Source organism: Cuculus canorus, chromosome 15 (assembly GCF_017976375.1).
Source record: "Cuculus canorus isolate bCucCan1 chromosome 15, bCucCan1.pri, whole genome shotgun sequence".
In the NCBI taxonomy this organism is placed as follows: Eukaryota; Metazoa; Chordata; class Aves; order Cuculiformes; family Cuculidae; genus Cuculus; species Cuculus canorus.
In genome coordinates this window covers 1800041-1826834 of record NC_071415.1, presented here as the reverse complement: position 1 = coordinate 1826834, position 26794 = coordinate 1800041, and the positions used below count along the sequence as shown (strand labels likewise).

At 55.3% G+C, this 26794-nt stretch overlaps 2 protein-coding genes across 3 annotated transcripts in view; both read right to left on the bottom strand.

The window, feature by feature from the left end:
* The window catches only part of WDR90 (WD repeat domain 90), a 47969-nt gene extending 27246 nt beyond the window's left edge, over positions 1-20723 (bottom strand). Inside the window, exons 1-18 of one of the 2 annotated variants that reach the window (XM_054080507.1) lie at positions 20671-20723; positions 18769-18863; positions 18509-18685; positions 18093-18231; positions 17465-17635; positions 15225-15348; positions 14053-14120; positions 13849-13958; positions 12736-12966; positions 12177-12245; positions 10449-10559; positions 9761-9906; positions 9376-9433; positions 6566-6684; positions 6231-6392; positions 4758-4888; positions 2645-2761; positions 1195-1430 (exon numbers count right to left, since the gene is read on the bottom strand). In XM_054080507.1, coding sequence (XP_053936482.1) covers positions 1195-1430; positions 2645-2761; positions 4758-4888; positions 6231-6392; positions 6566-6684; positions 9376-9433; positions 9761-9906; positions 10449-10559; positions 12177-12245; positions 12736-12966; positions 13849-13958; positions 14053-14120; positions 15225-15348; positions 17465-17635; positions 18093-18231; positions 18509-18685; positions 18769-18863; positions 20671-20680 — 2274 coding nt within the window. In that variant the 5' untranslated portion in view covers positions 20681-20723. The remainder of the gene's footprint in view (positions 1-1194; positions 1431-2644; positions 2762-4757; positions 4889-6230; positions 6393-6565; positions 6685-9375; positions 9434-9760; positions 9907-10448; positions 10560-12176; positions 12246-12735; positions 12967-13848; positions 13959-14052; positions 14121-15224; positions 15349-17464; positions 17636-18092; positions 18232-18508; positions 18686-18768; positions 18864-20670) is intronic. The other variant, XM_054080508.1, reaches the window with a different exon arrangement.
* A 680-nt stretch (positions 20724-21403) lies between these two features.
* CFAP70 (cilia and flagella associated protein 70) overlaps positions 21404-26794 on the bottom strand; it is a 31138-nt gene continuing 25747 nt past the window's right edge. Inside the window, exons 23-28 of the mRNA XM_054080556.1 lie at positions 25366-25518; positions 24528-24689; positions 23788-23877; positions 22750-22851; positions 22304-22351; positions 21404-21987 (exon numbers count right to left, since the gene is read on the bottom strand). Coding sequence (XP_053936531.1) covers positions 21907-21987; positions 22304-22351; positions 22750-22851; positions 23788-23877; positions 24528-24689; positions 25366-25518 — 636 coding nt within the window. The 3' untranslated portion in view covers positions 21404-21906. The remainder of the gene's footprint in view (positions 21988-22303; positions 22352-22749; positions 22852-23787; positions 23878-24527; positions 24690-25365; positions 25519-26794) is intronic.

Genomic DNA, 26794 nt, shown 5'->3' with positions numbered 1-26794 from the left:
GAGGTCTTTGGGCACTTGGATAAAGGCCTTGGCAGTTATGGGTTTGTGTTAAAGCAATATTTGAAAGGTGGAAGAAAATAAAATTCATAGATCATAGAATCATCCTCAGCACAGGAAGGACATGGAGCTGTTGGAACGAGGCCAGAGGAGGCCACGGAGATTACGCAAGGGCTGGAGCACCTCCTGTGCAAGGACAGGCTGAGAGAGTTGGGATTGTTCAGCCTGGAGAAGAGAAGGCTACAGGGAGACCATAGAGCAGCTTCCAGTATGGAAAGGGGCTCCAGGAAAGCTGGGGAGGGCTCTGGATCAGGGAGTGCAGGGACAAGATGAGAGGAATGGTTTTCAGCTGAAAGAGGGGAAGATTGAGATGAGATCTTAGAAAGAAATGTTTTGCTGTGAGGGTGGGGAGGCCCTGGCCCAGGTTGCCCAGAGCAGTGGTGGCTGCCCCACCCTTCAGGTGTCCAAGGCCAGGTTGGATGGGGCTTGGGCAGCCTGATCCAGTGGGAGCCCGTGGCAGGGGGTGGGACTGGATGGGCTTTGAGGTCCCCTCTGACCCAAACCATTCCAGGATTCTGTGACACTATGAAAATATCTTTGTTTAACAAAACTGTCAGAAGCCAAGGCCAACTTATGCATTAAGCTAAAACTCAGAACTCCACATTTCAGAAGGAATTCTTGCCCATGGTAGCACTCTGTGCTTCAGAGAGGATTAGGTTGGAAAAGACTTTCAAGAACATTGAGTCCAACCATCCCTGTCCACCACTGAGCAGATCCCTGAGCAGCTCCACTGCCCGTCTTTTAAATCTCTCCAGGATGGGGACTCCACCACCTCCCTGGGCAGCCTCTGCCAGGGCCCAAGAACCCTTTCTGTGAAGGAATCTTTCCTAATATCCAATCTAAATATCCCCTGATGCAACTTGAGGCCATTTCCTCTCGTCCTATCCCTTGTTACTTGGGAGCAGAGCCCAGCACCCAGCTCGCTCCAACCTCCTTTCCAGGAGCTGCAGAGAGCGATGAGGTCTCCCCTCAGCCTCCTCTTCTCCAGGCTGAACAGCCCCAGGGCCCTCAGCTGCTCCCACAACCCCTGTTCTCCAGACCCTTCAGCGTAAACTTGAACTGTGGAGCTTCAGTAACTCAACAGGGACCAGGCAGGCTATTAATAAATGCGAGACACCTCCTGACTCCCATCTCTACCTGCTCCATGGAGACCAGGTCCCAGATGCGGATGGTATGGTCCTGAGACACCGTTGCCAGCTGCTTCCAAACCCCCTCTACCGAGAATGCCAAAATGGAGTCCTCGTGGGAGCGCATGAGGGTGTTGTAGTCCCGGGACTGGATGTCCAGGCAGCCCAGATTGCCAGCAGCGGTCGTGCACAAGACCTTGCGACTGTCGGGGCTGATGGAGACACAACTCACCGGAGCCTCGTGCTCTAGGGAAAGACACAGGAGTCAGCAACCCGCTCTGGAAAAGGAGCAGCAGGAACAGCGCTACCACATCAGATCCACCTTTCGGAAAGTAAAACACATAAGAATGAGTACTCTACAGTCTGAAGGTTGAATGCCTGCAGGTTTGAGTTTAGCGACAAGTTAGTCTGTGCCCTTTCTAGAAGTCCCCGGGCTCTGTTGTTACGGTAATTGTTTCAAATATAGTGAAAACCTGCTTGACTTCTCCCCTAATTTTTCATGGACACATGAGCTATGGGTGTAAGGGCACAGGAATCGAGACACAGCACCTGCTCTCACCCAGGAGATCCTCCCCTCCCAGTTACAAGAATGAACGTGAATAATTGTTGAAGTAGATGACTTCCAAGCCAGTCACCCCTAGAGACAGCAGGCATAAAAACATCATAGAAGCATAGAATAACAGCACGGTTTGGGTCAGAAGGGACATCCAGTCTCACTCCCTGCCATGGGCAGGGACACCTCCCACCGGATCAGGGGCTCCAAGCCCCATCCAACCTGGCCTTGAATCCCCTCCAGGGATGGGGCAGCCACCACTGCTCTGGGCAACCTGGGCCAGGGCCTCCCCACCTTCATTGTGAAGTATTTCTTCCTTATATCCAGCCTAAATCTTCCCTCTTTCACCTTAAACCCATTCTCCCTCATCATCTCCCTGATCCAGAGCCCCTCCCCAGCTTTTCTGGATCCCCTTTCAGCACTGGAAGCTGCTGTAAGTTCTTCCTGGAGCCTTCTCTTCCCCAGGCTGAACAACCCCAACTCTCTCAGCCTGTACAGGAGGTGCTCCACCCTCGTATCATCTTTGTGGCCCTCTTTGTTCATGAGAATTGCTTTAGGAGATGTGGCAGTGCAGCTCTGGCTTTGCAGCACCAGGAGATGTGGTGAATCATAGACTCATAGAACGTCCTGAGTTGGAAGGGACCCCCAAGGACCATTGAGTCCAGCTCCTGTCCCTGCACAGGACGCCCCAACTGTGGGGCAGAGGGCCTTGGCCAAATGCTTCTGGAATATTGGCAGGTTTGGCACCGTGGATGCTTCCCTGGAAGCTGTTCCAGGGCTCCACCATCCTCTGGGGAAAGAACCTGCTCCTGATGTCCAACCTAACCCTCCCCTGGCATCTTCCTGCCATTCCCTTGGGTCCTGTCAGGGAATGGAGCTCAGAAACATGGCTCCCGCCTCTACTCACCTGCCTCCAAGATAACAGCTGAGAAGTCCAGTGGCCACAGCCGCAGGTAGCCATCCTCTGATCCCGTGGCACAGAAGCTTGAGGAGATGCTAATACTGTTTATAGCGATTCCAGGGCCTGAAAACCCAAACCCCAACACTGTTGTTGAAACAAGACAATTTAACTGAGGTTTGCCCCATCCCAGATCCAAGTCCAATGGGCCATCTGAACCAGCAGCCCAAGTCTCAGGAGCAAGAGCCAGGATTCCCACTGACAAGAGAGGCTGAAGAGGCTCAGCCGACCCTTCTTGAGACTTGAAACATAGAATCACAGAATAGTTTAGGTTGGAAGAGACCTTAAAGATCATCCAGTTCCAACCCTATGCCATGGGCAGGGACACCTCCCACTGGATCAGGCTGCCCAAGGCCCCATCCAACCTGGCCTGGAACCTCTCCAGGGATGGGGCAGCCACAACCTCCCTGGGCAACCTGGGCCAGGGCCTCCCCATTTCCATGATGAAGAAATTCTTCCTAATGTCTAGTCTAAATCTGACCTTCTTCAGTTTATATCCGTTCCCACTTGTCCTGTCACCACAAGCCTTTGTGAACAGCCCCTCCCCAGCTTTCTTGTAGCCCCTTCAGATATAGCGACTGGAACGTCGCTATAAGGTCTCCTCGGAGCCTTCTCTTCTCCAGGCTGAACAACCCCATCTCTCTCAGCCTGTCCTCGGATGGGAGGTGCTCCAGCCCTCTGATCATCCTTGTAGCCTCCTCTGAACCCGTTCCAACAGTTCCAACTCCTTCTTCTGCTGAGGATTCCAGAACTGGACACAATACTCCAGATGAAGTCTCACAAGAGAGGAATAGAGAGGCAGAATCCCCTCCCTCCCTGCTGGCCATGCTGCTTTGGATGCAGCCCAGGACATGGTTGGTTTCTGGTCTGTGACGGCACATTGCTGGCTCACGTCGAGCTTCTCATTCCCAGCACCCCAAGTCCTTCTCCTCAGGGCCGACCTCAATCACATCATCCCCCATCGTGTACTGGATCACCTCGACCCAGATGTAGGACCTTGCACTGGGCCTTGTTGAACCTCATGAGGTTTCTCAGAGGCCCACTTCTCCAGTCTGTCCAGGTCCCTCTGGATGACATCCCGTCCTTGTCCCATGTCCCATTCTCATCCATTTCCAGCACTCACAGAATCATAGAACACCCTGGGTTGGAAGGGACCCACAAAGCTCATGAAGTCCAATTCCTGGACAGGACAACCCCAACATTCTCATCCTGCAGCTCTTGCCTGGCAAAGAAAATTCTTACTTGTTAAACCTCGCCTTATTTTTGCCTTGAACAGGATCTTGTCCTAGACTGACTGCCTGAGATACAAACCCCTTTCACTTCCCTGCCTCAAACCCTCTCTGCAGCACAGTGAGAAGGGAGAGAGAACACAGGGATTTAGAGAAGTTGGGTTTTTTTGATTCAGGCATGAAGTCCATTGGTCAAAGCACTGGTGAGAGTCAGCACTGCTGCCAGGACATCCAAGGACAGTGTTTCATCTCCTCTTGGGTGTTTTCTCACCCACGAAGCGAGAACTGGAGTTACAGACCTCTCAAAGCAGTCCACTCTGGATTAATTAGCTCAATTTGCCAAATCAAACTACACATTGAGATTTAAGATAACAGAGCAATTGCACTTGAAAGTGAATTCGTGCCGCTGTGAAACAATGGAAGAGCTGAAAGCCTTACTCCTTAGAAAACAGCAAAGATTCCCACACGCTCTGCACAGGCTGAAGAATGAAAAATATCCCCAAATTCATCTTTTTCTGCTTGGTCTGCTTTGCTCTTTTTAGCATCCCTCCATTAAGATTCCCATCAGCAAATTAAGCCCTTGTTTCATGTTTCTAAAGCAGGGATTCTCTGAAAGTGCAATCAGCATTTAAAACGTTGAAAGTCATCCTTACAGAAATACTTGGCTGTGCTAAGGAAGATTATTCGCAGGACTTAAGAAGTAAATAGTTAGCAATGACCTAATCAACCCAAAATAAACCTTAGCAGCAGGTAAATAGCTGGTCGGCTTTACCAGAGATTAGTTTGGCATTTCTGACCTCACTGAGACGCTCTCTGCCTGCAGATGCACCTACCTGCGCTGCTGCCTGCCTTCTCCTGCCGCTGGCTGCCCTGGGGCTGGGCAGGCAGAAGGCGCCGGGTGCTCCTCACGCAGATGTTCTTGTAGTCCACCTCCAAGACGTGGCCACTCTTGCTGCAGACGAAGCTGGAAAGGAGAGAGAGAGAGTCCTGCTCTGGCACCCTGCTGGCGTGGTTAACACTCAGCTTGGTTTACCTGTTAAACTGTTTGCCTGATATAAAGCAATTCAGAGAATCATAGAATCATTAATGTTGAAAAGCCCTCTCGGCTCATCCAGACCAACCGCCAGCCCAACCCCACCGTGCCGGCTAAACCACATCCTGAAGCGCCACAGCTACATGGTTTCGAACCCCTCCACGGATGGTGACTCTGTCTGGAATTCTGGTTCTCACTAACCTAACAGGCAGGCGAATTGTTCAAGGGCACCTTTCTATGTGCTGCCCTGCACACCTGCAACCAAGTCAGTCTCCTCTTTTACTTTATTTTTAATCTATTTATTTACGTGTTGGAGCGAGTCCAGAGGAGGCCACACAAAGACTGGAGCACCTCCTGTACCAGGACAGGCTGAGACAGTAGGGGTTGTTCAGCCTGGAGAAGAGAAGGCTGTGGGGAAGACCTTAGAGCAGCTTCCAGCAGTGAAAGGGGCTCCAGGAAAGCTGGGGAGGGGCTCTTGACCAGGGAGTGCAGGGACAGGATGAGGGGAATGGTTTTCAGCTGAAAGAGGGGAAGATTGAGATGAGATCTTGGGAAGAAATGTTTTGCTGCGAGGGTGGGGAGGCCCTGGCCCAGGTTGCCCAGAGCAGTGGTGGCTGCCCCATCCCTGGAGGGGTTCAAGGCCAGGTTGGATGGGGCTTGGAGCCCCTGATCCAGTGGGAGGTGTCCCTGCCCATGGCAGAGGGTGGGACTGGATGGGCTTGGAGGTCCCTTCCGACCCAAACCATTCCATTATTTCCTGTCCCTTTGAAACATTAATTAGCAAGAGAGCTAAAAGCTCAGCACAGACTTCAGCCAGAAAGCTCTCTGCCACAGGGCACAGCCCAGGGGAAGGTAGGGGCCAGCTGAGCCCACAGCTCTGGTAGCCACAAAAGTCTGGCTTTGATGATTACAATAAAACAACGTCGACAACGTGTGTCTCTGCCTGTGTGCAAGAGGATGCGAACCATGCTCCTCCTGTTGTGACCGGAAAGCCAACCACAAATCTCAGGATGGGGAAGAGATTCCCTAAATGTGGCAAAACATCAGCGTGGCAAGAGGAAAGACCCATTTCTTGGGCTGTGTGCGAGCAGCTGAACCTCTTTGGGGACGTGAAGCATGCTGGGGTGGGGAGAGGCTCCCTCAGTTCCTGGAGGCACCTGGATTTTACAGGAAGTCCCCAAGCAAAGCACCACGCTCCTGCAGAGGGCGAAGGAGGATGTTAGCATCAGGTTGCCCTGCAGACAGGTGACGGTGAAGCCCAGCAGCTCCTTACAGCGTTCGATCCTCCGGCTCCCGCTCAGCCGTATGCCCCTCCTCAAAGGCCAAGTCAGTGAACTCCAGGGAATGGTACTCGCCCAGATTGACAGGACACGAACGCAGCGCTCCACTCCGCACTCGCCACAGCCTGATGTTGTCTCGGCCGCATGACACCATCCTGTCCCAGGAGAGATTGTGTGAGGAGCAGGGCAGCACTCTCCAAGCCCCAAGGACCACCAGCTCATAGCGAGGACCAAGAACAGGACTGGCAACTGGATGGGCTGCAGCACCACCACTCCCTCCCAGCCACACCTAAACCAATGCTTTGGATTTATTTTCTTTGCACGCTACCTGGTATCATCAAAAAAAGCAATCTTCAAAGCCTGGATGTCCACATCTGTGTGTGCTTTGGCCAGCACAGCCACTTCTCCACCACGGGTCACCTGAGCAGTGTTCCATACCACCACCATCTGAAGTAAGAAGATAGAAAGGCAGAGTTGCTCAAGCGTGGAAACCTCGGCAGCAAAAGAGCTTTATCACAGCAGCTGACCCTGCCTGCTCCAGAGCTGGGCACAAAGTGTTGATAATGGAGTTGAAGCTGGGGGAGGAGGCAAAACCCTCTCACATAGAAGGTTTAGGAGAGGCCAACAGCTTTGCAAAGCCGCATGGCAATCCACTCGTCTAGCATCCGTAATTATAGGTTATAAATCCCAGGGCTGCCTGGCAACAGGGCTCGGGCTTGGAAAGAAAACCCACACAGGAGTGGGAACTCTGCCTGCCAAGATACAAGAGCTGGAGGTCGCACGTGGCCGGCTGCACTGGCTCTCCCAGCACTACACTCCATCCCAGGTTTGGGTGCTCCACCACAAGGGGTGAGAGTGCAATTTCCCCAATGGAAAGATCACAGAATCATAGAATCACCAGGATGGAAAAGACCTCTGAGATCGAGTCCAACCATCCTATCTGCCACTAAACCACGTCCTTAAGTACCTCATCCACCCGTCTTTTAATTACTTCCAGGGATGGGGACTCCAACACCTCCCTGGGCAGTCCAATGACCCTTGCTGTGAAAAATTTCTTCCTGATGTCTGGTCTGACCCTCCCCTGGCGCAGCTTGAGGCCATTCCCCCTTGTCCTGTCTCCTGTCCCTGGGGAGAAGAGCCCAGCGCCCTCCTCTCCACAACCTCCTTTCAGGCAGTGTAGAGAGTAATGAGGTCCCCCCTCAGCCTCCTCTTCTCCAGGCTAAACAACCCCAGCTCTCTCAGCCGCTCCTCGTAAGACTTGTTCTCCAGCCCCTTCCCCACCCTCATTGCTCTTCTCTGGACACACTCCAGAGCCTCAACATCCTTCTTGGAGTGAGGGGCCCAGAACTGAGCACAGGATTCGAGGTGTGGTCTCACCAGTGCCGAGTGCAGGGGCAGAATCCCCTCCCTGGCGCTGCTGGCCACGCTGTTTCTGATCCAAACCAAGATGCCGTTGGCCTTCTTGGCCACCCGGGCCACTGCTGGCTCATGTTCAGCCATTGTCAACCAACACCCTCAGGTCCTTCTCCTCCAGGCAGCATTCCAGCCACTCTTCCCCCAGTCTGCAGCTGCATAGGGTTGTTGTGCCCCAAGTGCAGGACCCGGCATTTGGCCGTGTTAAACCTCATGCCATTGGTCTCAGCCTGTTCAGATCCCTTTGGAGCCTCCCTACCCTCCAGCAGATCGACTTCCTCCCAGCTTAGTGTCGTCTGCAAACCCGCTAAGGGTGCATTCGATCCCCTCATCCAGGTCATTGATAAAGATATCGAACAGGACTGGACCCAGCACTGAGCCCTGGGGACACCACTTGTGAGCGGCCTCCAGCCGGATAGTGAAGAAACTCAGCTGAATCGATGCTCTGCGTTTTAGAACTGTGTGAAAACCAGTCCCAGCATCACCGCACCAGCTGAGGCATCACGCTGGCAGAGGTGCTCCTGGCCTGTCCCCAGTCCCTTCCGTTCTCCCACCCTGCTGTTGATTCCTGCACACCAGCTCCCACATGGATCAGTGATCTCTGCTGTATGCTGGGAAAAACACAGAGCGCTGTTTGTTTTTTTCCTGCAGGCAAGCACACAGACAGCATAGCCGATTGCTGGTGGCTGTCGGGAAGGGAGCAGAGGAGGAAACAAGTTCCACTGAGAAAGCAAAAGCCTCAGTCCCGTGAAACAAGTTTATTTTTTGACTTCTACCCGTGGGATCTGCGTCATCCCCAGCTACAGCAGTGGGTGGCAGCTTCAGCGCCCAGCATCCCTTCCAGCAGCGATGCCTGTGATGCTCAGAATTGAAAGATTAAACCTCATATCTTACCCTAAATGCTACAAAAAAGAGGGTTTTGGGCTCTAGTCAGTGCTGAACCTCCCATTTCAATTCTCGTTCCTCCACTACCTGCTTGTAAGCCTCAAAATCATAGAATCACAGAATGGGTTGGGTTGGAAGGGATCTCAAAGCCCACCCAGTCCCACCCCCGGCCACGGGCAGGGACACCTCCCACTGGATCAGGGGCTCCAAGCCCCATCCAACCTGGCCTGGAACCCCTCCAGGGATGGGGCAGCCACCACTGCTCTGGGCAACCTGGGCCAGGGCCTCCCACCCTCACAGCAAAATATTTCTCCCTAAGATCTCATCTCAATCTCTCCTCTTTCAGCTGAAAACCATTTTCCCTCATCCTATCCCTGATAAAGAGCCCCTCCTCAGCTTTCCTGGTGCTTCTTTCAGTACTGGAATGAAAATACCACACAAACATGTGTCACTTCACCCGCTGGGCCAGAACAGCCACGGAGGCGGACGGCGAAGCTGCGTGTGAGCCTGCAGCGATCCCCGCAGGGTACAGGCAGAATCACACAGAGCTTTCATTATCCCAGCAGGGATCACAGCAGGGACAGAAAAGCCCCAAAGCTCAGCCCAAGAAGCTCTCCTGGGCTTCTTCCAAAGAGTATTTGGTTGCTTGCAGCCAAGGATTGTGTCTATGAACACTTGCAAGCATCGGGTAGGTGGGAAGCATTTTCTAAGCAGCTAAAGAGAAAGGGATCTCCCTCTGACTACAGAGAAGGATGTGTCTAAGAAAGCCCAGAGCAGGGGTTTGTCTGCAAAATATGTCAGAGCAGGGAACACTCCAAACCCCCAAGTTTCAGTTCTCACCGTTTTGCCGTGCCCATCCTTTCCAACCGCACACAGAACGGCTCCGCTGTAGGAGAAGCTGCAAGAAGAGGCCACCTGGTGAAACGCAGCTCCTGCCACCCCGAGTGCAGCTCAGCAGAGATAAAAGGATACAAGTTCAGGGTATGGGGAGACAGCGGGACCTGAGGGATGAGCTCAGGAGGGAGCTGGCAGCGTATGGGCTGTTCTGGGCCAGCCGCCAGCAGGACTGGGCAATAAATACAGGCTGAAGGAGAGCTATAATTCACCCCTGGTTTATCATGCGTTGACAGCACAGAAAAGCTATCGTGCTGCAACACTGAAACAACCTGAATGCCGCAACACATAACCCACCTGAATGCATCCCCGCACCCAGGCTGAAACCCACCTCAGGGACAGGATGGAGCGGATGTGGGGTTTAAACACTGAGAGGCAGCTGCCAGTTGGGAAGTCCCAGAGGCGCATGATGCTCAGGGGACCACTCTGCGCGGAAGCCAGCAAGTTGCTGTTCCCATTGAAGGCCAGCGAAGACACCTGTTGGAAGCACTGGGTTAGAGGGTGTCAAGGAGCTGGGACTGGGGGTACATAGACCCCCCGAATGGTTTGGGTTGGAAGAGAACTCCAAGCCCATCCAGTTCCACCCCCTGTCATGGGCAGGGACACCTCCCACTGGATCAGGGGCTCCAAGCCCCATCCAACCTGGCCTGGAACCCCTCCAAGGATGGGGCAGCCACCACTGCTCTGGGCAACCTGGGCCAGGGCCTCCCCACCCTCACAGCAAAACATTTCTCCCCAAGATCCCATCTCAATCTCTCCTCTTTCAGCTGAAAACCATTCCCATATATCCTACCCCCACGGCCCCTGATCCAGAGCCCCTCCCCAGCTTTCCTGGAGCCCCTTTCAGGACTGGAAGCTGCTCTAAGGTCTCCTCGGAACCTTCTCTTCTCTGGGCTGGACAACCCCAACTCTCTCAGCCTGTCCTTGTACAGGAGGTGCTCCAGCCCTTGGATCATCTTCTCTCCATCTGGAATACAAGGACAGGGTGTCTGTACAGCTACATACGGAGTTGTGCTCACCTTATCCGTGTGTCCAATGAAGAATCTCTGCTCCCCAGTCTGGATTTGCAGGGCCACTATAACAGCATGGCAGGGGTAGATCACCACAGAGCTGCTCCGGGTCCACAGTGCCTGCAGGATCAAGTCAGGAATGAGAGGGCTGCAAATCCCTTGGAGATGCCCCAGGGCCTGGACTGGACTTGCAGAGGTTTCTCCAACAGCAGATGTGCCCCACGCATGCAGCTGAGATGATGCTCTTCTGTACAAGGACGCTTCTAACTCCCAAAGGAAAAGGGCCAGCTGACATCCTACTGAGTTCAGTGGATTTACAATCACGTCTACTACACAATCAGCAGACAAAACAGAAATCATGTTGTTGGTGGGGACAAATGAAAATGACCCTTTATTATCCTAACAGCCAAGGCACAGCGTCCCATGAAAATATTCCAACACAGCCCTTCCTTTGGAGGCTCCTACAAAGGGGCTCTGATTTTCACATGTTAAAATGCAGAAGCCATGAGATCTAAGAGGACCCCACACTCAGGCAGTGCAGGGAGAGGATGAGGGGAATGGTTTTCAGCTGCAAGAGGGGAAGATTGAGATGAGATCTCAGGAAGAAATATTTTACTGTGAGGGTGGGGCCCAGGTTGCCCAGAGCACTGGTGTCTGCCCCATCCCTGGAGGCGTTCCAGGCCAGGTTGGATGGGGCTTGGAGCCCCTGATCCAGTGGGAAGTGTCCCTGCCCATGGCAGGGGGTGGGACTGGATGGGCTTTGAGGTCCCTTGGGGCACAGCAACCCTATGCAGCGCTACAGACTGGGGGAAGAATGGCTGGAGAGCTGCATGGAGGAGAAGGACCTGGGGGTGTTGGTTGACAGCCGACTGAACATAAGCCAGCAGTGTGCCCAGGTGGCCAAGAAGGCCAACTGCATCTTGGCTTGGATCAGAAATGGGGTCACCAGCAGGCCCAGGGAGGTTATTCTCCCTCTGTACTCGGCACTGGTGAGACCGCACCTCGAATACTGTGTTCAGTTCAGGACCCCTTACCACAAGAAGGATGTTGAGGCTCTGGAGCGTCTCCAGAGAAGAGCAACAAAGCTGGTGAGGGGCTGGAGAACAAGTCTTACGAGGAGTGGCTGAGAGAGCTGGGGTTATTTAGCCTGGAGAAGAGGAGGCTGAGGGGAGACCTTATTACTCTCTACAACTGCCTGAAAGGAGGTTGTGGAGAGGAGGGAGCTGGGCTCTTCTCCCAAGTGACAGGGAGACAGGACAAGGGGGACAGGACAAGGGGGACAGGACAAGGGGGAATGGCCTGAAGCTCTGCCAGGGGAGGTTCAGGTTGGATATCAGAAAAAAATTCTTCACAGAAAGAGTCATCGGGCACTGGAACAGCTGCCCAGGGAGGGGGTCGAGTCACCTTCCCTGGAGGTGTTTAAGGAACGGGTGGATGAAGTGCTGAGGGACATGGTTTAGGGAGTGATAGGAATGGTTGGACTCGATGATCCAGTGGGTCCTTTCCAACCTTGTGATTCTGTGATTCTGTCCCTTCCAACCCAAACCATGCTGTGATTCTGTCTCACCACTGTACCAGCAGAAGTCCCATGCACAAACATAACCTCATGATCACCTGCCTTGGGGCCATCTTCCCCATCAAAAAGAGCCGGAAGGGTCGCACTCAGCGGCCTTTCACGCCTCTGAAAAATCAATCCGTGATGACACATCAACTGCCCGAACCGTCTGAGCTACTGACCCACTTTGTACTGCAGCCTCCAAAGCCAATAATCCTCCGCAGCTTCAGGATGGGATCTGGCAAGAGCCTCTGGAATAAAGATAACCGACAGCGCCGTCACACTTAGAGCCAGACCGAGGTCCTCCCTCCCCATCCCTCCTTCCTCTCTAAGGCACGGAGGCAGCTCTGGGTTCTCCCCTGTTAGAGAGGTTGGCTCTGAAATATTGAACTTCATAGAAGTCAAATCTGGCAGGAAGGGGAGCTGGGATTCCCCGGTACTAAGCCTCCCACAGCCCAGGCTCAGGGGTTGTGGTCAGCCCTCCCTGTACATGCTCTGAGAAACCAGTAACCATTATTGGCTTAAGGACATCACATTCGAACATGGGGTCCCTCTTTCAAGGCATGTATGGAAAGAACTGCCAGTCAGAAGGACTAACACCAGTTTGAGTCTATAGGATTGACTCAAACTCCAGTCCGAAGCTCACGTTCCCTCTGCTGTGTCTGCCGGCCTCATCACCATCAGCTGTAAAGGTCCCAAAGCCACCCTTGGGCTGCTGTGACTCTTCAGTGCTTCACTCACCTCCTCAGAGCTGGTGTGGACAGCTCGGATGGGTCGCTCGCTCTTCTGGTGAGCGTACACGTGGATGCCACCATCAGTGACTGCTGGTGGCTGCCCAGAGTGCCCTGCACCGTGTAGTTTCTGGTTCTTCTCTAGCTCCTGGTCTGCAGCAGGCACAGCTCTTGGAGGCCACGGGGCTGCCAGGTGAACCTCAGGGATGCTTTTCGTAACTACGGGACTCCGGCGGGGCATCTGAGAAAGAACAAAGCCTCAGACAGAGCTCAGCTTCCCACCCACTGCAAATGCAGAGGCAGGAAGACATCCATAGACTCAAAGAACATCCTCAGTTGGAAGGGACCCACAAGGACCATCAAGTCCAACTCCTGCCCCTGCACAGGACACCCCACCATTCACACTGTGGGGCTGAGGGCCTTGGTCAAATGCTTCTGGAATATTGTCAGGCTCGGTGCTGTGACTGCTTCCCTGGGAGCTGTTCCACCCTCCAGGGGAAGAACCACCTAAAGTCCAACCTAACACTCCCTTGGCATCTTCCTCCCACTCCCTGAGCACCCCCGAGCGCCTCCTCACAGCGATACAAACAAGGATGGAGCAAGATGGAAGGAGAGCATCCTCAGCGGTGCCTAAACTTGGCCGTAGATCAGCCAGTCTCCCTACACTCCGTGTTGTCTGTGCAGTTCATCTCCTCCAGACACCAAACCAAACCAGCGGTGAGGGCAGCCACCTGCAATTGGACTGCACACACCGCTCTGCTCCCTGAGGGCTCCTGATCAAGTTCTTTACTCTCCAGTCCTCATTTCCTATCTATAATTTGAAGACACACCTATTTGCTGCCTCAGCTGAGACACGGAAGAAAGATGTCTGGAGATTACAAGGCTCTTGGCATTTATCTTGTCTCTGCTCTGTGCTCCACCAGGCTGAACCACCCAGTCATAAATCGCAGGGCTGTGGCCAGCAGACCATGCCCAGAGCAGGGGCCTGACCTGCCTGCATCAGCTGCCAACGACAACAAGCAGCTTCCACGTCCTACATAAAGCAACTCAAAGACAAGATGTGGTGGAAAAAACTCCATGGGAGGAAGAGAGGAAAGTCCATCCTCCTCCATGGCACACTTACAGCTTTGGGACTGGTTAACTGATGGACCAGCGACAGTCGGTCACGGACCGCTTTGGTGAGCGTCACGGGCTGGGGCAGTTGGCAGATGGGATCCTCTGGGTCTTGGCCACCTGGGTGACATGAGGAGCAGGTTGGGCTCTTTTGGAAACACAAAGCATCCACCCAGGACGGCACAGCCACGGCCACTGTCCCCAGCCTTCCCACCTGCCACAGGACTGGGACACCTCTTCTGGATGGAGTCGTATGGCAGCTTGGACCCCTCGGATGGGAACCTGAGCAAAAACAGAAGAAGATGCTGTGTAATCGGGATCACAGCCAGGAATTCTACCTGGTACAAAAGCCTCCTCACTGTCACCTGTAGGATACCTTTTTTGCCTTCTCCTCTGGCAAACAAAGGGACTCTAAAACACCTCCCAGCTCTGACCTACACTGTGCTGCGTGCTCTAGGAATGCCGCTAAGCCCATGACTGCGATCAGCCACAACTTATGACCAACAGAGCTCTCTGGCAACCATCTCACCACTGATGTGAGCCCAGCACCGATGCTGAGGACAGTATGGTTACATCTGCCTCCTGCCGAAGCGCTAATGTTGATCACAAGTCGGCAGCCCTTGTCAGACTGTTCTTAAAGCAGCAAGAGGCTGAGGAACAGCACCCACAGAAGAAAAGCTTGCATTATCATAGAATCAGAGAATAGTTTGGGTTGGAAGGGACCTCCAAGCCCATCCAGTTCCACCCCCTGCCATAAGCAGGGACACCTCCCACTGGATCAGGGGCTCCAAACCCCATCCAACCTGGCCTTGAACACCTCCAGGGATGGGGCAGCCACCACTTCCCTGGACAACCTGTTCCAGGGCCTCACCGCTCTGATAGTGAAGATATTACTCCTTATGTCCAGTCTAAATCTGCCCCTCTCCAGTTTATATCCGTTCCTCCTCGTCCTATCACCACAAGCCTTTATGAACAGTCCCTGTCCAGCTTTCTTGTAGCCCCTTCAGGTACTGAAGCTGCTCTAAGATCTCCTCAGAGCCTTCTCTTCTCCAGGCTGAACAACCCCAACTCTCTCAGCCTGTCCTCATACAGAAGGAGTTCCAGCCCTCACATCACTCTTGTAGCCGTCCTATGCCAAGTCACTTCCAGCAGGAGGCTGTTTGGAGAGAGGATGCCAGGCACGGAGTGCTCTACAGCCTTTTTCCTGCCCCAAAGTATCAGCAATTAGACCAAGGTAGGTTAACACCACCCAAATGCCTCCACTCAAGCCCCAGGTCTGCCTGGATCTGTCATTCCGTAACCAGCGTTTCCCATCCCACCAGACCCCAGGGAACAGGGAGCTCTCGGAGCCGCGGTGGGATCAGGCACAGCCAGGAACAGCCGTACCTGATGTAGTCATAGAGGTCGTGCCACTTCTGTCCCTTCGGCACCGGGAAAGCCATGTCCCGTGGCATGGGAGCCACCCCGCGAGAGGCCAGGTCGGCTTGCCGGGCCTCGGAGAAGCTCACACCTGGTGGCACAAGAACAGATAGAGAGAGTAAGTTCTACAAGGCCCATGCAGCTGGTTGGAATCACGTCTCCCCTCAGACACCGGCACAAACCATTTCCCTCTTTGGGAGCACCTGAAAAACAAAGATTACAATCCCGAGGTCTGTAGCAAACCAACAGACCGTGGTAGAAGAATATTCCCAACGCTCTCAACCTCCAAAATGACCCAAGAGCATAAATGCTTGGTATTGAGTTATAAATCCCTGCAGCCCAAGATTCACTTGTTTTTTTCTATTCAGTGATTCAGCAGGTTTACGGGATTTGTGCTCAGGCTCTGTTCTCATTATCTTGGCTTTGTTGCTTTGCGAGTTTGCAACTTTAGGGAGGGGATTCTGCCCCTCTGTTCCACTCTGGAGAGACTCCACCTGGAGCCCTGTGTCCAGTTCTGGAGTCCTCAGCACAGGAAGGACATAGTGCTGTTGGAGCGAGTCCAGAGGAGGCCATGGAGATGATGCAAGGGCTGGAGCACCTCCTGTACGAGGACAGGCTGAGAGAGTTGGGGTTGTTCAGCCTGGAGAAGAGAAAGCTACGGGGAGACCTTAGAGCAGCTTCCAGTCCTGAAAGGGGCTCCAGGAAAGCTGGGGTGGGGCTCTGGATCAGGGAGTGCAGAGACAGGATGAGGGGAATGGTTTTCAGCTGCAAGAGGGGAGATTGAGATGAGATCTTAGGAAGAAATGTTTTGCTGTGAGGGTGGGGAGGCCCTGGCCCAGGGTGCCCAGAGCAGTGGTGGCTGCCCCATCCCTGGAGGGGTTCCAGGCCAGGTTGGATGGGGCTTGGAGCCCCTGATCCAGTGGGCGGTGTCCCTGCCCATGGCAGGGGGTGGAACTGGATGGGCTTTGAGGTCTCTTCCGACCCAAACCATTCCAGGATTCTATGATTCATTAAAGTCTTCAAGACACAATGAGTTTCAGGAATCTGAAAGCAACATCTGAACTTCCTCCCCACTGACGCTCTCCAGTGGGCCAGGCTGATCTCCAGCACACAAAAAGAAAGGCAGAAACAAAGGGTTTCACCAAAATATCTCTGCAAGGTGGATTAAAAAAAAGTAGGTTGGACAACTTCTGAGACAAAAACCCCACAGGCTCTTCCAGGAGATAAAAGACCTTGGAGAAGGGAGGTTTTGTAACACCTTTAGTTTTTTTCCCCTAGAGAAAAAGTATTCTGACCTTGGTAAGACATTTAATTTTGCTCTTATCATTGACATTTACAGCTGGAAAATGAGAAGCTTCCCTCCAGAGGCTGGCAGTTGTGTTACACAAGCACATGTGGAAATTTAACATCGCCCTTTCCCTTCGTATCCCACTGCCCCAGTGAGGGCAGCCCGGTGCTGAGCCAGGGCCACAGGCACTGCTGGCATCCGTCTGCAAAAGCAGCTCTAATGCCCCAGGCTGAGCTGAACTCACAGCAGAATCAGGGAATCATTATGGCTGGAAAAGACCTTTCAGCTCATCCAATCCAACCATCAGCCCAACCCCACCGTGCCGGCTAAACCATGTCCCCAAGTGCCAAGGCCACACGTTTCTTGAATCCCTGCAGGGATGAAGACTCCACCACTGTCCCGGGCAGCCTCTGCCAGGGCCTGAGAACCCTTTCCATGGAGGAATTGTTCCTAATGTCCAAACTGAAATTCCCCTGGCACAACTTCAGTCCATTTCCTCTCATCCCACCTCTTGTCACTTGGGAGCAGAGCCCAGCACCCACCTCGCTCCAACCTCCTTTCCAGGAGCTGCAGAGAGCGATGAGGTCCCCCTCAGCCTCCTCTTCTCCAGCCTAAACAGCCCCAGGGCCCTCAGCCACTCTCACAACCCCTGTTCTCCAGACCCCTCTCCAGCTCCGTTCCCTTCTCCAGATGCACTCCAGCCCCTCAATGTCCTTCTTGGAGTGAGGGGCCCAAAATGGACCCAGGATTCGAGGTGCAGCCTCCCCAGCGCCGAGTGCAGGGGACGATCCCTGCCCTGCTCCTGCTGGCCACCCCATGGCTGATCCCAGCCAGGATGCTGGTGGCCTTCTTGCCCACCTGGGCCACTGCTGGCTCATGTTCAGAAACCAGAGGCCACTCCGAGATGTCAGCTCCTCACCTGGGATGAACACCAAGTCACTTGTGCAGAGGGTTTTCACCAGCAGGTTGGAGCAGAGTTTGACACTCTTCAGGTGGCTGTAACGGCGGTTGAGGTAGAGGGAGAGGATGGAGTGGAGGTCAAGCACCAGGCAGGTCCAGCGCACGTCAGCAGGGGCTGCTCCCATGAGATCTGTGGGGGAGAACAGCAGGTGGCAAAAGGGAAGAGGGGAAAAGATGTCAAAGGCCTTGTATCATGGACCTTGCAGAAAACAAGACGCAAGATTAAAGCGGATAAAGAAGAATCACCTACCAGTCAAGATTCCAACCAGGCTTGGCTTGTCTGTGCCAAGATGGGAAAACACACCTCATAGTGTAGCACAGGGGTGGGGACGAGCAGAGAAGCAGCCCCAGTGCCTGAGCTGACCCTGCACCCCACTGCCCAGGAGAACAGGGATGGGGAACATCCCTTCCAGGAGCTACAGCTCCAACCCTTCCTCTGCTGAGGCTGCTCAGTGCCACCACTCCTCACCCTTCTCGAACACATTAAGTCAACTTCTGAACTCAATTCATTTCCTAATGCTTTATTTCAGAGCTGATGTGTGAAGCCAGTCCTGACTGCACCCCAAGCAGCCCCACATGCTCCTCACCGCGTTTGGATGTCCTGGACGTGTGGTTGCCCACCGAGCCCTCAGCTGCTCTGCAGACGAAGGGGAACTGCAGCCAGGTGGCCGTGGATTTGAACTCCTTGAAAAGGTTGGAGAAAGAGATGCGAACCACCTGGATTTCCTGAGCAGACAAAACACACACAGAGCTTTAGTCACCCTGGTGGCTTCAGCAGGGAAATGCTGCAGAGGAGAAGGCACGTGGCTGTGTCCTCTGTCCCCAGAAGAGATGCCACAAGGATGGAAACATTCACCAGTCCTGGTTAACCCACCAGCAGCATCCAAGACCAGCTGAGTTCAGCATCTACACGTGCAGAAGACCACACTGCCACCCCCTGGTCCTCCAATCAGGCCACGATGCTAATGGTGGTGGTTTAACAGGGCTGCTCCACGTCACGTACCTCGGTGGTGACATCCAGGTGGACAACGAAGTGCTTGCAGGGTATGGGTTTGAAGAGCAGGTAGAGGTAGCGTCCCACCAGCCCCAGCGACTGCGTCCCCGTCCGGGGCAGCTGCAGGTAGCTGCTGGCAGGGAGGGAGCCCCGGATCCGGTAGACAGTTCCCTTCAGCCTCGCATCCTTCCGAAAGCACGGAAAGGGGTGGTGGAGTCAGCGCTGCCCACCTGTGGCTGGTGCCCCCCACCCCGCGGTGCCGGTGTTACCGTGAGGGCGGCCACGTCCCCCTCCTTGGCCGAGCGCTTCCACTCCTCCACACGGAAGTGCTTGAAGATGTTCAGGTAGGGGCGCTGCCAGGCTGCTGGTACCGGCACCAGGACTGGTGAGGGGGTGGTACCCCCACCTGGATGTCCCCTGAGCCCCCCCGGGGACCTCAATGACACCCCCAAGTCTCAAGCTCCCTTGCCCTGTTGGTAGCCCCTTGTTTCTGTGTTCCGAGTCCCCTCAGCCCCGGTGTTGTCCTCATGCCCTGAGCCCGGTGAGGCCCCAGGTACCTCCACACCCCAAGGCTCCGCTGCCAGCCCCGTGACCCCCATCTCCGAGCCCCTCCACCCCCAATGACACCCCCAGGACATCCATACTCCAAGCCCCCCACCAGTCCCGGTGAAGACCCCATTATTTCCGTGCCTCAAGTGCCCCCAAGCCCTGGTGTCATGCCCGTGCCCTGAGCTCCATGATGGACACACTCCCCCCATGCTCCAAGCTTTCCCGCCCTGCTGATGCCGCCGGGTAACTCCATGCTCCGAGCCCCTCAGCAGCCCTAGTGAAAGCCCTGGTACCTCCATACCTCAACCCCCAGCTCCAGTGTCACCCCATCACCCCCAGGTGCCCCTGGTATCTCCATGCTCTGAGTCTTTCTGGCCCCAGCTCTGGTACCGCTGCGCCCTGAGCCCCCCCAAACCCCCGGTACCTCCATGCTCTGAGCCACCCCACGCCCCGAGTCCCCTGAGCCCCCGCACTCCCATCTCCGAGCCCCTCTGATGACTCCCCCAGTACCTCTGTGCCCTGAGCAGCCCCATCCAGCCCTGGTACCCCCATGCCCTGAGCCCCCCAGCCCTGATGTCGCTCTCATTTCCCATGATGCCCTCGTTATCCCATGGCCCCATCTCCATTGTTACCCTCGTTATCCCCATGCCCCCATCTCTGTTATCACCCCTGTTACCGCCCTTATCCCCATCTCCACTGTCCCCCCCGTTATGCCCGTGCCCCTATCTCCACTGTCCCCCCATTATCTTCATGCCTCCATTTCCACTGTCCCCCCATTATCCCCGTGGCCCCATCTCTGCTGTCACCTCTGTTATCCCACGTCCCCATCTCCACTGTCACCTCCGTTATCCACTATCCTCATCTCTGCTCACCCCTATTATCCCCGTGCCTCATCTCCACTGTCACCCCCGTTATCGCCATCTCCTGTGCCACTCCTGTCACCCCCATGTCCCCCCATCTCCACTGTCACCCCTGTTATCCCTGCTCCCCATCTCCATTGTCATCCCCTTATCCTAGAGCCCCCATCTCCATTGTCACACCATTGTCATCCCCGTTATCCCCACTGTCACCCCCATTATCCTCGTGCCCCATCTCCATTGTCACCCCCATTATCACTACCTCTTGTGCCACCCCCATGTCCCTCATCTCCACTGTCACCCCGTTATCCTCGTATCCCCATCTCCTGTGCCACCTCCGTTATCCCTGTTCCCCCATCTCCACTCTCACCCCCATTATCCCTGTACCCCATCTCTACTGTCACCCCGTTATCCCTGTGCCCCATCTCCATTGTCACCCCCATTATCACCACCTCCTGTGCCACCCCTGTCACCCCCATGTCCCCCATCTCCACTGTCACCCCTGTTATCCCCGCTCCCTGATCTCCATTGCCACCTCCTTATCTTCAAGTCCCCATCTCCACTGTCACCCCATTGTCCTCGTTATCCCAATCTCCAGTCACCCCTGTTATCACCATCTCCTGTGCCACCCCCGTCACCCCCATGCCCCCACCTCCACTGTCACCTCCGTTATCCCCATCCCTACTGTCACCCCCCTTATCCCCGTGCCCCATCTCCATTGTCACCCCCGTTATCCCCAGCCCCACTGTCCCCCCGCCCCCCCACCTGCCGCCATGGCGCTCTCCTCCTGCTCAACCGTCCCGCGCGGCTGACGCCCAATCGGCGCGCACCGCCCGCAGACACGTGATCGCCTGCCCCGCCCCCTCCGGGCTCCCCCGGGTCCTGCCGCCCCTCTCCCACCCCTCTCCCGCCCCTGAGATGGCGGCCTCCGGGCGCCCAGAGTTTATAGGGGAGGGGGCGGGGCTGGAGGGGAACTGGGAGAACGGAGGGGGACAAGGGGGAGAACTGGGGCAACTGGGATAACTGGGGGGACACGAGGGGGGGCGGTGCTGGGGGGGAATGGGGATGACGGGGGCAATGGGGGTGACTGGGGGGTAATAGGGATAACGGGGGGACATGGGGGTGACACCGGGGCTGGGGGCTAAGGGGGATGGGGGGACACCGGGGCTGGGGGCTAAGAATGAATGGGGGCACATGGAGGTGACACCGGGGCTGGGGGCTAAGGGGGAATGGGGGGACATCGGGGGTGACATCGGGGCTGGGGGCTAAGAATGAATGGGGGTACATGGGGGTGACATCGGGGCTGGGGGCTAAGGGGGAATGGGGGGACATGGGGGTGACATCGGGGCTGGGGGCTAAGGTGAAATGGGGGGACATCAGGGCTGGGGGCTAAGAGGGAATGGGAGGACATGGGGGCGACACAGGCTGTGGGCTTGGGGGAAAAGGGGTGAACACAGGGGCGACACTAGGGTTGGGGTCTTAGGGGCTCAGGGATAACGGAGGAGACACCAGAGCTTGGGGCTCATGGGTACGGAAGGACACAGGGGCAACACTGGGGCTGGGGCTTGGGGGAAATCGGAGTAACAGAGGGGACACCAGAGCTGGCGGCTCGGGGATAACACAGGCACATGTTTGACACCGGCACTGGGGGAACAAGGGGCACGTGGGGGTGACACCAGGGCTGGGGGCTCGGAGCTCCGGGTCCCCAAAGCCCAGCCGGTGCAGGGCTCAGAGCTCCGGGTCCCCAAAGCTCAGCCGGTGCAGGGCTCAGAGCTCCGGGTCTCCAAAGCTCAGCCGGTGCAGGGCTCAGAGCTCCGGGTCCCCAAAGCCCAGCCGGTGCGGTGCTCAGAGCTCCGGGTCCCCAAAGCCCAGCCGGTGCAGGGCTCAGAGCTCCGGGTTCCCAAAGCCCAGCCGGTGCAGGGCTCAGAGCTCCGGGTCCCCAAAGCCCAGCCGGTGCAGGGCTCAGAGCTCCGGGTTCCCAAAGCCCAGCCGGTGCAGGGCTCAGAGCTCCGGGTTGCCGAAGCCCAGCCGGTGCTGCGTGGCATGGATCTCCTGCAGCAGCGCATCCTTGCTCAGGCCCAGCTGTGGAAAAGTAGAGAAGGGGTCAGAGGAGTCCCCCACTATGATACCCGCAGGATTCCCAGGACACAGAATGGCCATTCCCTCACTCGGCTGGTACCGGCGTGAGCAGGGGCACCAACAGGAGGGCAGGGACTCGGGAAGGGCAGCTTTTCCCAAAGCTTTGCCTTATTTTCTCTGCCACGTCTTGACACTAAACTCGCAAGTTAAAGGGCAAGTGCTCTGTGCTGCGCGAACGCTCGGGGCCAGTTTTCTTCCCACTCGGACTTCCAGCTGATGTGCAGCACTGCCAACCCCACAGCAGAGCAGGGACACCCACCTTGACAGCGTATTTGTAGCACTGCTCTGCCTCCAGCTCCCGTCCACCCTGCGGAAATCACAGCAGAGCAGCCAGTGAGCGAATCGTAGAATAGTTTGGGTTGGAAGGGACCTCAAAGATCATCCAGTTCCAACCCTCCTGGCATAGGTAGGGACACCTCCCACGGGATCAGGCCACCCAAGGCCCATCCAAGCTGGCCTTGAACCTCCACGGATGGGGCAGCCACCACTGCTCTGGGCAACCTGTTCAAATCATCCCATGAGAAAGACGCAGGCTCTTGGTGGAATCACACACTGTAAGGAAGCTCAGCACAAAGGATGTGCCCTGGGTGACCACAGGCAGTCACTCGAGCACAGTTCCCAAACCATTTTTGCCACCAAGATCTACAATGTGCTCTTCAGGCTCCTGACATGGATAAACCCCGTGCTCGATCACGCTGTACTCACATGCAGGCAGATGAGGGTGAGGTATCCCCACACTTCAGCGTTGGTGTTATTCAAGGCATTGGCTTCAGAGAGAGCATCCTCTGCTTCCACCATCTCTTCCATCTTGAGAGAGAGAAGGAAAGAGGTGAACAAAAGGCAAAGAGCAGGCAGAAAGGGCTTCAGGACCAAGCGGGCATCTGCTCTAACAGCCAAAGGAATTGATGCAAGAAGGCATCTAGCTGGATTTCCCTATCAGGAATGCAGGGAAGGGATTGAGGGCAGAGACAAGCAGTTGTGCTCTGTGCCAGTGGCCAGTCTGGAGGATGAGCCTCTCGCCGCTGACTCCCAGCACTTGTGGGAGCAGAGACCATATCACAAATCAGCCCCCAGCTGCAAGGAAAGCACCAACACCTTCACCTTTGGGAACCAAGGAAACAGAACTCAGGTCCTGATCCCTATTCCCGCTGTGTGGTGGCTCGCAGCGGGCTGCACCAGCTCCCAGGCTCGAGTCCGCAGCCTCCCGCGAGGTGTATGTTTGGCCAAGGGGGAAACAAAAGACATTTCGAGTTCCTCCTCTGTTAACATCCCTCAGCCACCTCCTCCCCGGAGGAACCTTGCAGGGTGTTCCTCTGGGAGATACCGTGCTGCTGGTGGCTGGGTGTCCTTGGCAGCCCTTCAGAGGTGCTGGATTCCTTTGGGGACCCAGATTCCTCCCTGCTGACATTCTGCTCGGTTCCTCCCTGGTGAAATGCAGGTCACATGCAGGCAGGCACTCCGCGCAAAGTCTAGGGTTCGTGCTCATCGTGACATCTCAGGGAAGGGGTGCTGGGAAGGGTGAAGGATTGCTCCCTGAGGAGGATGACCATCTCCCGATGTCTCCGCAGCCTGCAGCACCACGCTGGGATGGTGACAGCACCCAGCACACAATGGCCTTGAGGAGGATTGGTTTCACAGGCAGCTAACTTAACTTTATTAAAGGGGATCATGCAAAAGCAAGCCCTGCATCCCATGACACGGAGACAATTAAAGCGCAGATGACTTGAAGGAAATTGCACTTACCCTGTAGCAGGCAATTCCCACCCCCAGCCAGGTGAGACAGGATGCCGAGTTCTTGCAGCCGAGCAGGTAGGTCTGCTTCGCCCAGCCATACTGCCAGGAGAGAGAGGATTGTGTTTCTCTCTGCATCAAACACATCACTTCACCGAGAGCCCCCCTCCTCCTCAGCTCTTTACCAAACAGAATCATAGAATTGCTTGGGATGGAAGGAACCTTAAAGCCCATCCAATTCCATCCCTCCTGCCATGGGCAGGGACACCTCCCACTGGATCAGGGGCTCCAAGCCCCATCCAACCTGGCCACCTGGCCTTGAACCTCTCCAGGGATGGGGCAGCCACCACTGCTCTGGGCAACCTGGGCCAGGGCCTCCCCACCCTCATTGTGAAGAAACACCCCATCTCTGGTGGGGCTCAGCCAGCCACCATCCCCACCACTGCCAGAGGGGATGCGAGCCTGCCCTGCTGTCCCTGACGCAGTGGCTCTGTGCTGGCAGGTAAATATCACCGCCTAAAAAAGTCACCGTCATTGTTAGGATGATGAGAGCTGCTTGGCAGCACCCCAAGACATTGCAGCCGAGCCTGGCACAAAAGGAACAGAGCAGGTCCATGCTCCAAAGAGTTGAGTGCTCCTAAGGTCTTGCTGTGTTGTGAGAGCTTGGCTATAGCTACAAATAATGGTACGTGGGGCCTGGAATCTACTACTTTGTGTAAAATTCTCTTCTTCCACTCCCGCTGGCACCTCACCTCTTTCTCTTCCAGGTAGATGGAGCCCAGGCGCAGGTAGACAAGGTGCATGTCTGCAGCATCCTCCACAAAGCCGATGGTTCGCTCATAGCACTCCTTTGCCTCACTAAAGTCCTTTCTCAGGTAGCACAGATGCCCTTTCTGAGCCCAAACATTTGGATTCTGCGCACACAAACCCAGGAATGAGATGTGGCTGGGGGACAGGAGGGAGAGAGACCTGGGAGAGGGACAGGGACCCCTGTAATCAGCAGAAAGGAAGAGCTGCCTGGGGTTTGGTTCCAGCAGGGCAGATTTTATGCAGAGAGATCACAAATCGAGTCAGTGGGCTGCCTGCACAACACCAGCCCGCTCCAGCTTTTCCCCGCAGTGTCCTGGTCTGCTATCGCGAGCACACAAACAACACTCGGAGCTGGCAGCTTCACAGCCCTCTCTGCTTTCCGTTCAACCTGGCTCCCCAAAGCCACCTTCCTTCTCTGCTGAATAGCAGCCTTGTTTCTCATGAAACAGAGCCTGACTCACCTACAGAGGGAAAAAGGATCAGGATGTACACCTTCAAAGGGAAAAGAAAAGCAGATGCCGCAGAGACAGAGGAGCCTGTGCTCAGAAATGCCGCCTGTCTGCACAGGAGATGACAGAAGGGAAGTAATAAGCTGGGTAATGAGGAGGGCAGAGCCACAGCCTGATGTGGTTCAGCAGCTATGATTGTCCTCCCCTGCAGAAATTACTCCAGACTAACATTGCTCAAGTGGAAATGAAGGCTCCAGGTTCATAGGTTGTTGTGGTGTTTGCTCAGCGTCTGGTTTCAGGTTCTACACCGCGACAACGCGCACGGAATTACCAAGTAGTCGATCCTCATGGCCTTGCCGAGACAGTCGTCGCATTTGGAGAGCTCTTCCTGCAGCAAGTGAGTCTGGGCCAGCACCAGGTAGTACGCGCAGGAGGGACCTCCCTGAAGGCTCAACAGCTCGTGGGCAAGGGCCATACGAACAAACTGCAGAGCAACGGCACAGCGGCACGCTTAGGAGAGCCGGCAAACCACAGGCACCTCCAGAAGGACACAGCAGGAGGAGTGACTCGTGCCTGCTTGACTTCCATGAACAGAAAACCCACGGGAGATATTTTTTTCTTCCCCTCCTCTGATCATTTCCCTCCCTTACTTCTAGTTCTGTTGTGTTTTAAGCAGCTCTTTCTGCTATATAAGATTAAGGCAGGCGGCATAATGTGGCAGTCAGAGATCCCACAGAGACAACTGTGTGGGACAGGGACATTCCAGAGGTAACACAAAAATTACTCTGACATACACAAGCGTCTGAAACAAGAAAGGAGTACTGGCGCCTTGGAAGCATCACAATAATGCATCTTGGAATCATAGAATCGTTTGGTTGGAAAAGACCTTTGAGATCATTGAGTCCAACCATCCCTGTCCACCACTGAACCAGATCTCGTCTGCCCGTCTGTTAAACCTCTATAAGGACGGGGACTCCACCACTGCCAGGGCCCGAGAACCCTTTCCATGGAGGAATTTTTCCTCATATCCAACCTAAACCTCCCCCGGCACAACTCAAGGACATTCACACCCATACCATCACTTGTTACTTAGGAGCAGAGCCCAGCACCCACCTCACTCCAACCTTCTTTCCAGAGGCTGCAGGGAGTGATGAAGTCTCCCCTCAGCCTCCTCTTCTCCAGGCTAAACACCCCCAGGGCCCTCAGCCACTCTCACAACCCCTGTTCTCCAGACTCTTCCCCAGCAATGTTCCCTTCTCCAGATGCACTCCAGCCCCTCAAGGACTTTCTTTGAGTGAGGGGCCCAAAACTGACCCAGGATTCAAGGTGCAGCCTCCCCAGCGCCGAGTGCAGGGGACGATCCCTGCCCTGCTCCTGCTGCCACCCCATGGCTGATCCCAGCCAGGATGCTGGTGGCCTTCTTGCCCACCTGGGCCACTGCTGGCTCATCTTCAGCCGCTGTCATCCAGCACCTCCAGGTCTTTCTCCACCAGGCAGCTTTCCAGCTGCTCTTCCCCAACCCTGGAGCTCCTCGAGGGTTTTGTGTACCAAGTGCAGGACCCAGCACTTGGCCTTACTGAATCCCATCCCGTTGGCCTCAGCCCGTGGATCCAGCCTGCCCAGGTCCCTCTGCAGAGCCTTCCTGCCCTCAAGCCGATCAACACTCCTCCCAGCTTAGTATCATCTGCAGACTTACTCAATCCCTTCATCCAGATCATTAAGATATTGAATAGAAGTGGGCCAAACATCTCTGAATGTAC